The sequence below is a fragment of the Grampus griseus genome (genome assembly GCF_964374135.1).
Source record: "Grampus griseus genome assembly, chromosome: 12".
Lineage (NCBI taxonomy): Eukaryota > Metazoa > Chordata > Mammalia > Artiodactyla > Delphinidae > Grampus > Grampus griseus.
The window spans coordinates 47,055,903-47,072,778 of NC_139006.1; the positions used below are offsets into that span (position 1 = coordinate 47,055,903).

The following is a 16,876-nucleotide window of genomic DNA, read 5'->3' on the forward strand; positions in this document are numbered from 1 at the left end:
TTTATACAATGAAGATAACTGGGCAAAGCTATGTCACTTGTATGCAAACATATAAGTTACTATTTATAGGCAACAATCAATTTGAGGTCTGCACTTAAAAAGAAAATAAAAACAAACAAAAGACAAAAAGCAAACTACTGAGATGGCTTTCAAAGGATGACACACCGTATTCAAAACGGAAAATAGCGGAACATTCATGGCCCACTCCTAAAACAAAAATTACTACTAGACTTAATCCAAGAAAATAAGACAAATACTAGTAGAACGGAGTTCTCTTGAAACTATAAAAATGTGTATCAAAACGAGAAGATACCAAAATGTGGGCAGCTCCATATTAAAGAGAAAAATGTTTTCCTAATAAGACTCAGAAACAGCCCTAATTTTCCCCATGACTAAAATATTTAAGTATTATTGGGTTAATTATGCTCCTATGCCCCTAGTATCTTGTTAGTGATCAACAAATGTTAACTTTCCCAACCTACTTTCTTTCATTTCATCAAATTAAAAAATTACATTGGCTATGAGAGACAGAAAGTGAATAGATACACAATTTAAGAACAAATACCTTGCTTTTCAGAAAGTTTGATTTTTCATTATTCTGAGTTATCAGCAAAGAAATGAAAAACAAATATTTTGGAAATATTTCTAAGAAATAAATGCAGAAAAATTCAGCTTGGTATCATAACCGAGAGCTACCAGTTTTCTCAAAGTGTAAGAATTTCAGTTATTTTATGATTTGGTTTGTGGTCATTTGTGTTACTAATATTTGCCATAGAAAATGCCAACTTCAAAATTAAATTTACAACCTGAGAGATAAATAACCATATTTCTGTGTTAGATGAATAATCCATTTCTATTGTTCCTCATGTTGTTGAAGATTCACTTTATAGATATTTAATTTTTTGTTTTAAATTTGTGAAAATATCTTAAGATATTTTAAAGAATCTTTGGTTAACCATAGTTGATAATTTTCAAAGTAAAGATACTGTTTGGTTTTGCTATGAAAATGCCATCCAAATTTAAGAGTAAGTAATATACGTGATGTCAGGTAGAGAAACCTGTTTTTAGAGAAGTGTCTTATTAACACCAATGCATTTAAATAACTGATAATGTATTTTAATATAATTCTATTAATTTATGCTTTTGTGAGGAAATTAACACCAGAGATGTGATATCTTAAAAGTGAAAAAAATACATGTAGTTTGAATGAAACTGGCCAACATTAAAAAGGATCCCTTCCAAACTTGAAATCCTATGAGTCTAATAATCAAACTTAAAATTTGTTTTTATCTACTAAGCATTTATCTTCATAAAAATAGAACATTTAATTTCTTACCTAATAGTATAATTCATTTGTATATTTTAAGTACTACTGGGTTTTCCATAACTCAATCTTTTACAAAACTGTTTTGCTTTTTTTAAATGAAGATTTTTTTTTTTGGCTCTTCTGAACTAGAAATAATAAAAGCGCTGCTCACTATGAATTCAAAAAAACACAGTGTACAACCACACGCAACCTTGGGAACATTTTTTGAGGCACAAAATCCCTGACACTTACACCAGAGGTACATGAGAGACGTTTAACATAAAGAGGTCCTTTATATCATGTCACATCATAACTTTTAAGATTTTCTTGGTAATACTCATGCAATATACACAAACAATATGGTTGTGATTTAGCAAACTCCGATGAGATTGCAAGCAAGGGGAAAAAAAGAGGTAATCCTCCGTAGGAAGAAAAGCTAAGTCCCTTCTTCTTACCCTTTAAAACCCTAAGGAAGCTGTGACTTCATCCACACAAAAAGCTGACGGTATAAAGCTCAAAACTAGTATAACAGTGTACTATATTAGTTGGCTGTCAATTATTGACAGTTCCTTCATTTCACACAAGGTTAACCTTTGTTTAGTGACATAAATTTACATTGTTTTATTCCATGCAAATAAAAAAATGTTTATAAAAGTCCCATAAAGGCATAACCCATTACATGCAAAACTGCCAACACATCTTGTTTCTCAACAATTTGAACACATTAATTTATATCACATATGTACAAAATATGTTTAAATGGAAATAAAGCATTCTCTTGAATTAAACTATAGATTTTAGTATAAAAATTTTCTCTTTGTAGGGAGCTCTCTTGACTGCCAGACTTAAGCAACAGCATCTGGTCTCTGCAGTGCTCGCCATGGGGTGTGTCTCAGGATAGAGGATGGGTGGGTGGAAGAAGGGTGACTGTATACAATCCCACAAGTAAACACTGAGAACACAGGCTCTTCTTCTCACCACCCAGGGCACTGTGACACATCCATTCACTGACCTCCATTAAGAGTGCACTCCAAGTTCCCGATCCAGCATTGTGGTCTATCTTGCCATGAGAGCTACTTCTTTTAATAGTCTTCAATTGGAGCTAACTCTGGCATGAGGTTTACAGATATATTTGTATACAACCTATCAACCAGTATTTTTGGCGTATATACTAAATTGTTCAACCCATCGATGTACTGGCGCTCTTTTGAGTATCTTAGTAATTTATACCTATAGTATTAGAGAAAAAAATTAAAAGTAACAGAAACATGTTTGAAAAGAAAAATTGATGAGGAATACGCTCAAGGTCATTCTTATCATTAAAGCACTTAAAGCTCTTTACAATTTTTGGTTCTTACGCATAATTAAAAATCTTTCTAGACCATTATTCTAAATTAACATTTTTACTAGTCTTAAAATGCTACCTGAAAATAAGTTATTTTGCACTCTTACACATTAGGTATCCTTAAGAAATAAAATGCATTACGCTTTATGTTAAGGAAACATTTTTACATAAATAATTAACTGGGCTCTTTAATATTACATGAATACATATATGTGTGTGTGTATGTAGGTATATGTATATGTATATCTCTTCAAAACAAGCACAAAATGCTCTACTTTTATAAACAAAAATGATATCGACAGAAAATCCCCTTCAGAAGTTTTTTGTGGGGAGTGCAATGCATTTTTAAAAAATCTTTCATAATTAAATAATTTTGAAACCTTGATATCTAAAGATGATATTAAACTTACCGTCCTAAGAACTGGACTTCACCTCGATGGTGATGAGGAATAGACTTGTATTTTCCCAGGTCCCCCTCTGGTCTTGTTACATTATATCCAGCATAGTGAACCCTACAACACAACATACAGAAATGAAAATACATTAAGAAATAAAATCTAACATAAAAACAGATTATGTGAGTTCAATTTAAAATGCAAAAGAATGCTCTAATGTACACGCTGTCAGTAATTTCAAAAGGGTACTACTCTCAATAAAAAAGGGAGAAACACAACGCAGGATTTAGGAACCTCAAAAATTTTCCACCCCAAAGAATCCTTTCCTGGAATAGAAAAGTATAGTTTACTTAAAGAAAGGAAATTTATAGAAATTCCATTATTAAGCAATTTGTACCTCAACATACCTATTCCAGAGGTCATCGTCTTCTCCTCCCCATCCCCAGAAGGCATTAGGAAAACCATTGATCTTTCTGAACTGTTCCACTGTCAGTCCACTTACACCGCCAAAAAACTCTTTATAAGGAAGACTAAAAAAGAAAGCAGAATATAGCATTCTAAAAATGAAATCAAAACTGTTTGCCATATGAAATCGAGTTTTCAGTCTTTTACATGCTTTGCAAAATATACCCCTACTTCCATATAAACAATTATGTTGACTAAATCATATTCTGGGAAAAGTAAAGTACATCAAGAAACAAAACATCTTTACACTCTAGTGAAACAAGTACATCTAACTGTGTTATGCAAAACACTTGTGGTACCTGAAATTTAATATTGAGTATTGTTACTTTATAAGACTCAAAACCTAGTGTTCAAAAATGGTCTACTTTCACACCAAAAGTAGACTTGATCAATAGCTGCTAAGGCAATGTTAGATGTTACTAAGCTAATTTCCTAAATTAATTGATATTAATTTATTAAATACATTATTTATCATATAGACTAGGATAAATATAAATTAGTAAAAACAAGTCTAGCATTTAATTTTGAAAAAACTAGCTGCGTATTCCTGTAATGATCTTCGCTATTTGGACTACACTCCCAAAATATTCATGGATATTTACAAATATATTTATTTTTAATGCACTAATAGTTAGAAGAATGACAATTTTTTGAGATGTAACTGACCCTGTATTAGTTTCAGGTGTACAACATAATGATTTGATATATGTATATATTGCAAAACGATTACCACAATATGTCTGGTTAACATCCATCACCATGCATAGCTACTTTTTCCTCATGATGAGAGCTTTTAAGAGCTATTCTCTTAGCAACTCTCAAGTATACAGTACAGTATTTGTTACCTAGAGTCACCTCGTTATACATTACATCCCAGGACTTGTCTTATAACTAGAATTTTGTACCTGTTGATCCCCTTCATCCACCCCCAACCCCTGCCTCTGGCAACCAAAATCTGTTCTCTTTATCTACAAGTTTGGGTTTTTTTTTTTTTTTCGATTCTGCATATAAGTGAGATCATACAGTACTTGCCTTTCTCTGAGAAATGACTATATTTTTAAATCTGGATTTTATTTTCCTTACCTTTCTCTAACTCATCCTCCATGGAATTTGTCAAAGTTGTTTGTTTAGAAACAGACAGGTTTTCTGATGTTGAGGCAGCATCCCTAGACTTGCAGTCCTGAATAAATTCCTGTGGCCCTAAATGTGCTACTGGGGAGCCACGTGCCAGAGCCCCTGAATGGACGAGGCCAATGTGGAGGAACAGCAGAGAAAACACGACCACACGCAGCCTCTGAAAATCACGCTGAGGGAAGTCTGGCCAGGACTAAAGCAAAGCTGCCTCAGAGGAAGAGAGGGGGCAGATTTCACTTTTTTGTTGGAAGGACTCTGGATTCACTCTCTGCAGGGAGGAAGTGCTGTGTGCCAGCGGGGACCTTGTGTGGCCACAGAAGATGAGAGAGGCAGCTCCCACAGAGAACTCCAGGCTGCAGGACAAAGCAATCCTGGTCCCACACTGGGCCAAAGGCACCCCAAGACAGTAACAGCAATGCTGACCCCAAAGTCTACCACGGTGTCCCAGGGTACCTCACGAGGCTTGCACTGGGGAAGTTAGATTCTAGTTATGATACCAGTTGGGGTCCAATAGGGCCAATAAGCGCTCATGGCAGCACTGTGTTTCCCACATCAGTTGCATTATGCTTGCCCAGGCTAGGGGTTTGGGAGAAACCTGAAATCAGTAGATAGGTAAAGATGGATAAGTGCGTGTGTGTGTTCACTGACATGTATAAATTGCCAAGCACGTTAATTCCATTTAGTGTTCTGCTTAAAAGCAGAAACAATCAACTGCACTATACCCAGAATAGAAAAAGATTAGATAAAATGAAGGTGTAATAGATAAAGAACAGAAAACGGAAGCTTGACAAACACAAATCTAGTAGTGTTTACCTGACACTGTCCAAAGGGAGAGAGACACTGCTCTGGGGACCTGAGCGTTCTGGTCAGCAGCCTTCACGGCGTGGGCACCACTGTGGGCAGGGACACCTCATCACACTTCAGCCCATGCACTGTCCGGCCCGTTCCCTGCTCTGCTGCCATTCTCTCTAATTTCTATTCCAACTTCCAAGATACCCTATGCACCCTGGGATTAGTCTAGGTAGATATGAGTATTTTACTGATTAGAAATTAATATTTTCAAATAAAAAATTAATTTAGAATCCCTAGTTTATATGACATTTATGATATCATTTAGTAAAAATCAATTATGCTAAATTTAATTTGACTCTAGTGGGCTGACTAAAATTGAGTTTCTAGAAGTGCTAAGAATCAGATCCTGAACCTGGATGACCTTCCCAAGGTAACGCCAGACTTGGCTTTCAGATACTATAGTAATAAGGAAAAGGTTTTCTAATGATAAAAAAAGTCTAAAAAAAGACAAAAAACAAAAAAAAGGCACTCTTTCTGTTTCAGTGCTAATTCACCTGGTCTCATCACGGAGACTTTTTGCTTCTCTAACTCGACAGGTGAGGCAGCAGGCAAAACAGTGATGAAGGCAACACCTCCCCTGCTCCAGGCTATTTTCTCTCCTCTCCACTTCCATGAGTCAATGAAAACTGTGATCTCTTTCCCAAATTAGACCTTTAATGTCAATTTAAGTCACTGTCACAGCTCCGATGACAGTATCATTTCAAGGCATCTCCAGTCAGAGAACGAAAAAATGTTTCTTCTTATTAAAGGCAGGTCAAGAATCCATAGCTTAGGAAGAAGAAAATATACTGCAGAAGAGCGGGCCTTCACTGCACAGGAACAACTCTGGGAGAGGGAAGAGAGGGGAGCCAACCTGTGCTGTGCTCCTACCTGGGGCAGCCCAGCGCCTGGGATCTCGCAGAACCCGTGGACGGGCTCTAGTGCTCCCTGAACAAGGAAATCAATGTTCAGAGATCCAAGTCCTAAGATGCAAATCCAAGCCCTCTAACTGCTAAGCGTGAAAATCAGAAGTTAGGTCCACATTTCCTTGACCGTAGAAACCAGGCTCTATTTCCCACCACCCCACGCTGAAACCTGTGTGTGAGGAAGCGACTGGATGGACCACAAGCGACCCTACACCCCGGCTCCCTGCGAGGAAGGGCTGGAGTTAAAGATACCCTCTAGGCTCTTGAGCCGTCTCAGATCCAGGCACATAACGCTGCTACCATTTCAATGATATGATTTTGCAGGTGTGCTGCAAAAGAAGAGTGTACATTACTTACATATACATGTATTTATCCAGCTTGGCTGCAAAGTGACGTGGCATTTCTCCACATCCGTAATAGTTTCGGTCATTTTCAGGTAGATGATCCACATCGTGGAAGATTACACAGTCCCAGACACCGTCTTTCATGGCCTCTTTGAAGCCCACATTGAAGAGCATTGCACGGTTAAAAGGCTGTGTGCCAGTCTTCACAAAGAGAAAAACAGAAATGTACTCAGGCTTTGCCATGACTTTTTTCTATACCTTTATAACTTGTTGAATCATGGTCAAATACTAATAATAAATGCACACAAACCAAATGGATAAAATAATAAACATGTTTCAGGATTTTCAAATATACTATTTAAATTATTACATAATTTTATACTTTGGTAACACACAAGAAAACACTGTTATTTTAAGGGCCACTGGTAGATCATCAACTTTATATAATGATATAATTCATGTTTCTGTTTTACTTCAAATGTATCAGGATATAGATTATTTATGACCAGGAAAAAAAATAAAGCCATTGAAAATAATATAGCTTGTATTTTTTAGCAAAGCTTTCCATATGGTGTCCAGACTAAAAGAAGCAGGAAACAAAGTGACTCAAGAAGCAGTAACCCTTCTCTTACATAACAAGGCCAGAGAGGGCTAACTTTGCATTACTAATGCTTGTAATAGAGACAAAGGCATTCTCAGAGACAAAAACAATTGGAACTTATTACACAAAACCCAATTTCCTTTATTATAACCATTTTCCTTTATTACTAGGGAATATAAAGTGTCCAGACAACAGTTTCTATTCTTATTATGCTTGTTTATGATAAAGACCAAGAGCATCTGAAGGGACAAAAAAAAGTGGGAACTTATTACACAGAACCCAACTTCCTATATAATGACCACTTCCCTTTACTTATGAGGAAAATTATATTAAGGTGCATTGGCAATAAAAGGTTTCATGCTACAGCTAAAGAAAATTAAAGAGCAATTTACCTATGCCTTGGCAGTATTTCTCAAAATCATTTCCAAAACATAAAACAAAAAATGATTATGAAAGAAGTGAATGAGATGCACAATGCAGTCATCACCAGAGTGAGCCCTCAAAAGTGAAAAATAACTAATTTTTAGTCCTGGGTTCTGCACTAACTTGAGGTAATAGAAATCACTTTACTTTTTACAGCTTTTCCTCACCAATGAAATGGAGAGAATAAAAAGGAAAGGCAGTTAAATTATAATATTATTACTGGTACATCACCAGTTTGAACAAATGACTTTCCTTTAAGATTTAAAAAACTGTTTTCATTAAATGTGGACATAATACTTAATGGCTTATAATAAAAATAAGAAGTTTTATGTCGAACCCACCTTCATCTTCCAAAAGCAATACATTTACACACCTCTAGTAGTTTATTCTGGTACTTATCTCCTCATTTCAAGGTAATGAAAGTTTTGATATTCCCTTGCCTCATTAACTTTTTAGACACTACTGATTTCTTACCATGGTCATTGAGGATTTATACCCCCCCATTCACTGCCCCTCCATCCATTCTCCCAACAGAGTTATGTCATAATTTTTTGTTAAGTCAACGGTATTTGCATTATTATGACTGTATATATATGACTGTTGAGTAAATTATGATTCTGTGTTCTTTCTCAAACTGAGATTCATAACTGTCTTCTGTTTTCTTACTTTTCTATATAACTAGTATTACTTTGTACAAAAGCCCCAGCAGGCATGCCCTGTATTTTTTAATAACTGATGCAATCATTGAAACACATCAAACCATTTATCGATTCCTCCTCCACCCGCCCCCCAAGCCCAACTCCAGCTGCCACGGCCCTCGCGTCTTGCTCCAGTCTTGACTGGTCTGACCATGTGCAACTATCATCCTGGGCCTCCTCTTTCATTCCCTACATCATCGGTGTCCTTTACTTGGCTCTCTCAATTTGCTGAGGAACATCCTTCAGCAGCTTCCTATCTCAGGATCCACGGGAGAAAAAAAAAATATATATATATATATATATATATATATATATCTACATATATACACACACGGATATTATACATATACATATATATACATTTTAGCCAATGAATGACTGAAAATGCCATCAATCTACCCTCACACTTGATTGATATTCTGACTGGGTAAAAAATTCTACGTAAGAATTACTTTCTCCGGGGCTTCCCTGATGGCGCAGTGGTTGGGAGTCCACCTGCCAATGCGGGTTCGTGCCCCAGTCCGGGAAGATCCCACATGCCGCGGAGCGGCTGGGCCCGTGAGCCATGGCCGCTGGGCCTGCGTGTCCGGAGCCTGTGCTCCGCAACGGGAGAGGCCACAACAGTGAAAGGCCCGCGTACCGGGAAAAAAAAAAAGAAGAATTACTTTCCCCTATAATTTTAACGGCATGTGGTTCCACAATCTTCTAGGTATCAGCACTGCTGAGAAGGTTCATATGATTCTGATACATAATCACTGGTAATTTTTCCTACAGAACCTTTTTGATACCTTCCCTTTTTAATTTGCATTCTAAAGTTTCAAAATAATATGCTTTAAAGCTCTATATTTTATTCATGTGTACATGTGGACCCCTTTAATCTGAAGACTCATGTCTTTGCTTCTGGAAAATATTCTTATATTATTTCTTTGGTCATTTTACTCCACCCCAACCCCGTTTTCTTCCTGCTATATTTTTTCAGAACTCTGATTAGCAAGTGTATTTGTTATCTACTGATGTGTAACAAATCACAGCAAAACTAGTGGCTAATAAAACCACAGTCATTTATTATGCTCAAAGCACCTGTGATAGGAAATTCTGACAGCACAGCAAATATCCCTGATCACTGCTCCATGATGTCTGGGCGTCAGCTGGCAGATCCACTTCCAAGAGGACTCAGTCACACAGCCAGCAAGGTGACGCTGGCAAGTCAGTTCTTCTCCACAGGGTTGCTTGAGTGTCCTCATGACATGGCAGCTGGCTTCCCCAAGAGCAAGTGATCCAACAGACCAAAGCAGAAGCGGCAATGTCTTTTATGACCTAGCTTCAAAAATCACACACTGTCACTCTGCAGTGTGGTTGTTCACACAAGTCAGCCCTTATTCATTGTGGCAGGAGACCATACAAAGAGGCAAGGATCCTTGGGGACCACCTTGGAGGTGGTTACCCCTGTGAGGCATTGATACTTCTTAATTTCTCCTGCTTTGGTTCTAGTTTAAGAGTTATCTTCTTAAGTTTATCTTCCAGCCATTCTATTGAAAGTTTTGTTTTACTTATCACATTTCCTTTTATGATAACTTTCTTATTCTGATTGCCCTTTATGGTGTTTTCATTTCACAGATGCATTATCTTTCCTTCACTCTCTGTGGATAGTGATTATGAGTTTTTATTACTGTTCATTTTTTTAAAAAATGTTCTCTGTTCCCTCCACTGTCTATATTTTCTATAATCCCTTTTGTTGGATTGGTTTTGTCTCCTTTTGTGGGAACCCTTCGCCGCCCATTCACGGTTGAGAGCAAGGCACTAAAAAGCTGAGGGGAACCTCCACATACGTATGTGAGGTTGTGGCACAGTACTCTTGGCTGCACACACACCACACATGCACACGCATGTGCACGAGCAAATCCCTAAGCCAAAGTGAAACAGAAACAGAAGCCCCAACCCTCCTCGCCAGCGCTCTATGTGCCATAGCTCAGAAAACGGCAACACCCTCCTTCAAGACAAAAACCCTGCATCCTGGTTGACCATTCTCCGTTGCTCACAACGTACGTCCACTTCAACAGCAAATAATCTGACTTCTAAACCCAATGTAGCCCAAACCCAGCCACTGCTCACCTCCCTGCAACACCACCGTAGCCCGAGACAGCATCTTCTGCTGCCTGGCCCGCAGCAGAAGCTCCCGCTCAGTCTACTCTCCGCACCGTCATCTTCTCCAAAGACCATTAGATCACGCCATTCCTCTACTCAGAAGCCTCCAGCACCTTCTCACCTTCCGCGGGACAATCCAAGTCCTCCCCCAGGTTCTTTTTTTTTTTTTTTTTTTTGCGGTACACGGGCCTCTCACTGTTGTGGCACAGGGTCCAGACGTGCAGGCTCAGCGGCCATGGCTCACGGGCCCAGCCGCTCCGCGGCACGTGGGATCTCCAGACCGGGACACGAGCCTGTGTCCCCTGCATCAGCAGGCGGGACTCTCAACCACTGCGCCACCAGGGAAGACCCTCCCCCAGGTTCTTCATTACCTGCGTCTATCCCACCTATGATTTCCTGCCTCACGTCTTTCTTCACTTGTCTCTCCAGCAACACTGACCACTTTGCACAAACACACCATGCGCTCTCCTGCCCTGCCTGGAACACACATCCCCGAACGTCAGCATGGGCTGCTCCTTTGTTCAGGGCTGCTCCCACCTCACCTCCTCCGAGAGCCTTCCGTAAAGACTCTGAAGGAAAGAGCACATCTCCCTGCCCCTACTGCTCTCTCTGCCCCGACTCTTAGCTCCGGGCACCACCTGACATACCACATGATTATTTACTGCCCTCCTTCCCTCACAAGAACAAGAGGCCTCACCTGGCTTGTCCCCTGCTGTCTCCCCTTTGTTGAATGAATGAAAGCGGGCTTCATGGAGGTGATAAAGTGAGGAACTGGCCTCTTCCTCTGGAGACTTCCCAACATTAGACCAGGCATCATCTCCCTGGGGCTAAGCTACTTCTCTAGTGAAGAGGCCACTCATGCCCTGCCTCAGTTGAAGGGGTTGGGGGGATTCACACCAAACGACTGGCTTCAAACAGTCAGACAAGGAAAAGGACAGAGGGCGCTTGGGGTCCACAGGCAACCCGACTCAAGCCTCTGCTCTGAGGTGCCAGAGTTCGGCTGCATCAGCACCGGCAGGACCCGCGCTGGTTTCTCCAAGGAGAAACTTTTCATTTTCTACAACATACAACAGAGTAATCACCTGGCAGCAAAAGCCAACTTAAGAAACTAGGGATCTGACTGTTCTGCAATCAAACTTTTAAACAATCCCTTAGTTTAGTCTAGTGCTTCAGTTCGTCTTTCAAGGGCTAAGATGTGCAGGGGGGCTTTGTCCAGCAGACTAACTCAATCCTTGTCACCATCCCCCTTGACAGCACGTGGGTCTGAGCCCCCTGTGCTGGGCTAAGGGAGGGCGTGTCTGTGCTCCACCTGCCTCTTGACTCTCAGAAGTGGGCTGAAATCGCTCAACTACTTCCATCTCTTTGTCTTTATAGTTTAATAACTCATTAAAAGTTTTTTCTTTCACTCATTTTAGGAGTCTGGAAAGGAAAAGAGGGAAATATGTTGTACCCCCTTCTATATTTAACTGGGAGTTCTGAGCTGCTCGTCAAAGGCTTAGCCCTTCTGGCACCAGTCCAGCAGGAAAATGACTCTTCTATTTCATATGTGGTAAAGATGTTACTAGCTCAAAACCACAACACACTATCAAACATACAGGCCTGAATTAATATTGATCAAAGCTAAGATTCAGACTTAAGACATTTATAAAATATGGACCTTAGCTGCTCTGCAGACTTCTTCATCACATACACAAAATAATTCAATGGTGTGGACTTGCAGAAGAAAATGCCTCTAAAAACAGAGGCAGGGCTTCCCTGGTGGCGCAGTGGTTGAGAGTCCACCTGCCAATGCAGGGGACACGGGTTCGTGCCCCGGTCCAGGAGGATCCCACATGCCGCGGAGCGGCTGGGCCCCTGACCCATGGCCGCTGAGCCTGCACGTCCAGAGCCTGTGCTCCGCAACGGGAAAGGCCACAACAGTGAGAGGCCCGCATACCGCAAAAAAAAAAACCCAAAAAACAAAAAACACAGAGGCAGATATCTCATCCCCCAACACATTATGAAGACTGAAGTTTCAAAAAAGGAAACTAGCAGTTGGTAAAACGGATCTAGAAGTTTATAACTATGGCTATCATGAAAGTAGCTAAAATTTTTAATTTACTATCAGGTTAACAAAAGTTAATTTTCATAATATAGGTGATTGCATTAAAAAGCACATATGCTCTATATACATCATTATATGAACAGGAAACAAACCTTAAAAGGGTGATTTACACACAGAGAACCATAAGTTACATTAAATACCCAGTACTTCCAGGGGTAAAAATAGAGGCAAAAAAGCTAAGAGCAAGAAAATAAAATTAAAAAAAAAAAAAGAAAAGGTAGAATCAGCCACAAAGGACATGGGAAAACACACTAACTGTAACAATCTTAGGAAGAGAATCTGAATATTTTCTAATATTTCAAAAACAAAAAAAAAATCCCAGCATCTAATATAAGCTAGGTCACTTTCTGTCTACTGATAAAGAAATACATTTTTAGTCAGATTTAGTAAAAAGAATGACTGATCAGGATAAAATGAGGTCATCAATGTCAAAACCAAAAGTATCCAAATTACAATGTATTCTAAACATGAACAAAATGCACTTTAGAAATACTATATAGCAATCAGTGACAAAATTCAGCAAAGACCCTAGTGTTTGGGAGGTGGGGTTGGGGAGAGACCAAGGAAGAAATCCAAGATGACACCTTAAGTACAAAAGCAGGTGATGACAGAAGTAGAAAAACATAGTACAGAAAATATCTACAAAGGGTTTAAATAAGTCTGAAAGAAACTGTACATACGGAATACTGATATTAAAGTATTTACAGAGAAAAAATTAGCTGATAATATGAATAATTATATGTATATTTCAGTTTAATAGGTAAGACATTAGATGATTTTAAATGATAGGAATACATCAACTGATAAAAGGATTAACAAAATGTGATATACACAATTAACAGGCTCAATCCAAAATGGAATTTTACCCAAATATAAAACCAAGGATTAACCTTAAACTACACACTTTTAATCACACAGTATCTAAGAGTTTACTATGTTCTAGTATACCCAGTTACCATTTTGAAAAATATTCTCACCTGTTCAATGACATAAAAGGCAAATTCCAGCCGCTGTTTTTGGAGCATTGGAATCAGATGCAAGAAAAAAATTGGAAGATGTTCATGGCGATTACGGAAAGGAATGAGAACTGCCACCTTTAAAACAAAAGAATCACATATGTAAATAAATACAGCAGCAAGCCCTAGAGGTAAAAGAAAAACTGACCCTTGAGATTCTCTTACTCATGAATTTTTCTCACCAGAGATCCAACAATGGGCAAAAACAGACAAGGCCCTTGCCTTTGTGCCATTTAAGCTCTTGTGAACCTGGAGAGGTATAAATGGGCTCTGAAGGCCGTTCTAGGGATTGTGGTCCTTATCCTATGAAAACCATGAACGTCGTGGAAAGATTTTAAACGAGTGATAAAATCAGCTTTGGTGATGGCAAAACTACTATGAAGAGCAGTGTAAAGCAGATTGGAGAAAACCAAAAGTGGGCTCAGGGAGCTGGTTAGAGATTAATGCAAAGTCAAGACAAGAGGTAATGGTAGCTTGAACAGAGGCCGGGTAGAGGACAAGAAGAGAAGTGCATGAATTTTTGAAAACACTGAAGAGGTAAATGAACAGGATTTGTTCCTGGAATGGATATAAGGAGTGAGGGAGAGGGATGTGTCCAGACTGATTTCTAGGTTTTAAAGTAGATCATAAACAATAAGTTTATGGGTTTTAAATTGAATTTAAAAGAGATTCCACCTGAATATCTAGTATCGAACATGGCTCACCTGGTCTAGAGATATTTTTGAAAAATATAACAGATATATCATGGAATATAAATGAAGTTTGATAATTATATTAATATAATATTTTTCATCTAATCAAAATGCACAATTAAATTTTTGATACACTGCATGTTTATTTCAGTGGTAGGATAATATTCAGTTTAAAAATGATAATAAAATTATGTTACAATGTTAAGCTCAACAAAAAAGATAAGGTAAACAAGCACGAGCATCAGAGAAATTCACCCCTTAAATAAACCAAAGAAATGTGTATCTTATGTAATCAAAAAAAAACACGTTTACAGGAATTAAAATGGTTTCTCAGTAGACCAATCCTTCTTCTAATAAGAAAAAAAATGATCAAGACTCTCAAAATCAAGACTAAAAATCACTGTTTACAAAGTGTGCTACTATAATATGGGAATAAATGAATAATGATCAATCATCACTTACTCAAGTCCTCTTTCCTGGATCCAAACTTCATCATATACAAGTCAAGTGACCCTACAATTCAGATTTTGCCCTTGAAAAAGCTAAAATGTTTTCTAACCATTGCTTTTCTTAGCAATTTCTGAGCTAAGCTAGCCTTATTATAATTGTGAATTTTCTAAAAACTGAAATTAAACCAAATAAGTTTTCTACAGATTATAAATTCTAAAATCAGAAGACCTAAATAGGCATTTCTCTAAAGAAGACATACAGATGGCCAACAGGCACATAAAAAGATGCTCAACATCACTAATTATTAGAGAAATGCAAAATCAAAACTACAGTGAGGTATCACCTCACACCAGTCAGAAGAGCCATGATCAAAAAGTTTACAAATAACAAATGCTTGAGAGGGTATGGAGAAAAGGGACCCCTCCTACACTGTTGATGGGAATGGAAATTGGTGCAGCCACTATGGAGAACAGTATGGAGGTTCCTTAAAACACTAAAAATGAGCTACCACATGATCCTGCAATTCCATTCCTGGGTATATATCTGGAAAAGATGAAAACTCTAATTCAAAAAGATACATGCACCCCAATGTTCATAGCAGCACTATTTACAATAACCAAGACATGGAAGCAACCTAAGTGTCCGTCAACAGATGAATAGATAAAGAAGATGTGGCATATATACACAATTGAATATTAGCCATAGAAAAGAATGAAATATTTGCCATTTGCAGCAACATGGATGGACCTAGAGATTATCATACTAAGTGAAGTAAATCATACAGACAAAAACAGATATTATATGATATTACTTATATGTGGAATCTAAAAAATGATATAAATGAATCTATATACAAAATAGAAACAGGCTCACAGATGTAGAAAAGAAACTTATGATTACCAAAGGGGAAACGGGAGGAGAGGGAGAAATTAGGAGTATGGGATTAACAGATTCACACTACTATATATAAAATAGACAAGCAACAAGGATTTACTGTATAGTGCAGGGCACTATATTCAGTATCTTTTAATAACCTATAATGGAAAAGAATCTGAAAAGAAATATATATATATATATATATATATGCACTTTGCTGTACACCTGAATGAATCACTTTGCTGTATACCTGAAACTAACATAATGCTGTAAATCAACTATAGTCCAATTAAAAAATGCCCAAAAAATTATAAATTCCAAAATCATTAGATTTTCAAAGAACATAAGAATCAAAATATGTCTAATAATAATGTCTATGTGTCATTCTATATTTTGGATTTTTAAATACAGCCTAATAAACTGGTTAAACAGAAAATTATGTAACAACATTAAACATGGGACTTATTAAAATTTCAACTATACCAAATAAATTTTACTGATGAATGAATAAATGTAAATAATTGACAATGCATAGCTTTAGGATCTGATCCTACTTGTAAAATCAGGACATGACATTAGATGTAGTCAATAGAAAATAGTAACATTTACCTGTGTATTTTACATTACCAGGATCATACATGAGAGAAAATTTTAAATTATTAAAATAGTTTTATTTTAAAAGAGAACAACACATGGTTTCATAAAATTGAAGACATCTAAACTAAAAACTCCACCACTAATTTTCCCTTAATGATGATGAGATAGTGGAAAAGAGAAAGAGACAATGGCTGTTCTGAGGCTGATACTTTCATGTCTACATTGATTCACATTTGGTAAGTGGTAGGAACCAAAGGGGCTCTGGTGCCTCGGCCAGCCCCACTCTGGGTCCCATTCTTCTTTGGTTTGCTCCATAACGTGGCTCTTGGCATATGAGCCTGAGGACCACGAGGCTACAGAACAATACGGAACCCACATCTAAGAGTCCCTCCTGGGCTTCCCTGGTGGCGCGGTGGTTGGGGGTCTGCCCGCCGATGCAGGGGACACGGGTTCGTGCCCCTGTCCAGGAAGATCCCACATGCCGCGGAGCGGCTGGGCCTGTGAGCCATGGCCGCTGAGCCTGCGCGT

General features: G+C 38.2%; 1 protein-coding gene across 3 annotated transcripts in view; it reads right to left on the bottom strand.

Moving 5' to 3' along the window:
- Positions 1-2,125: 2,125 nt before the first annotated feature.
- B4GALT6 (beta-1,4-galactosyltransferase 6) overlaps positions 2,126-16,876 on the bottom strand; it is a gene marked incomplete at its 5' end in the record, with an annotated part of 62,526 nt that continues 47,775 nt past the window's right edge. For all 3 annotated transcript variants that reach the window (XM_082667221.1, XM_082667220.1, XM_082667219.1), the window contains 5 exons: positions 2,126-2,536; positions 3,062-3,163; positions 3,454-3,576; positions 6,760-6,947; positions 13,695-13,811. In XM_082667221.1, coding sequence (XP_082523347.1) covers positions 2,389-2,536; positions 3,062-3,163; positions 3,454-3,576; positions 6,760-6,947; positions 13,695-13,811 — 678 coding nt within the window. In that variant the 3' untranslated portion in view covers positions 2,126-2,388. The remainder of the gene's footprint in view (positions 2,537-3,061; positions 3,164-3,453; positions 3,577-6,759; positions 6,948-13,694; positions 13,812-16,876) is intronic.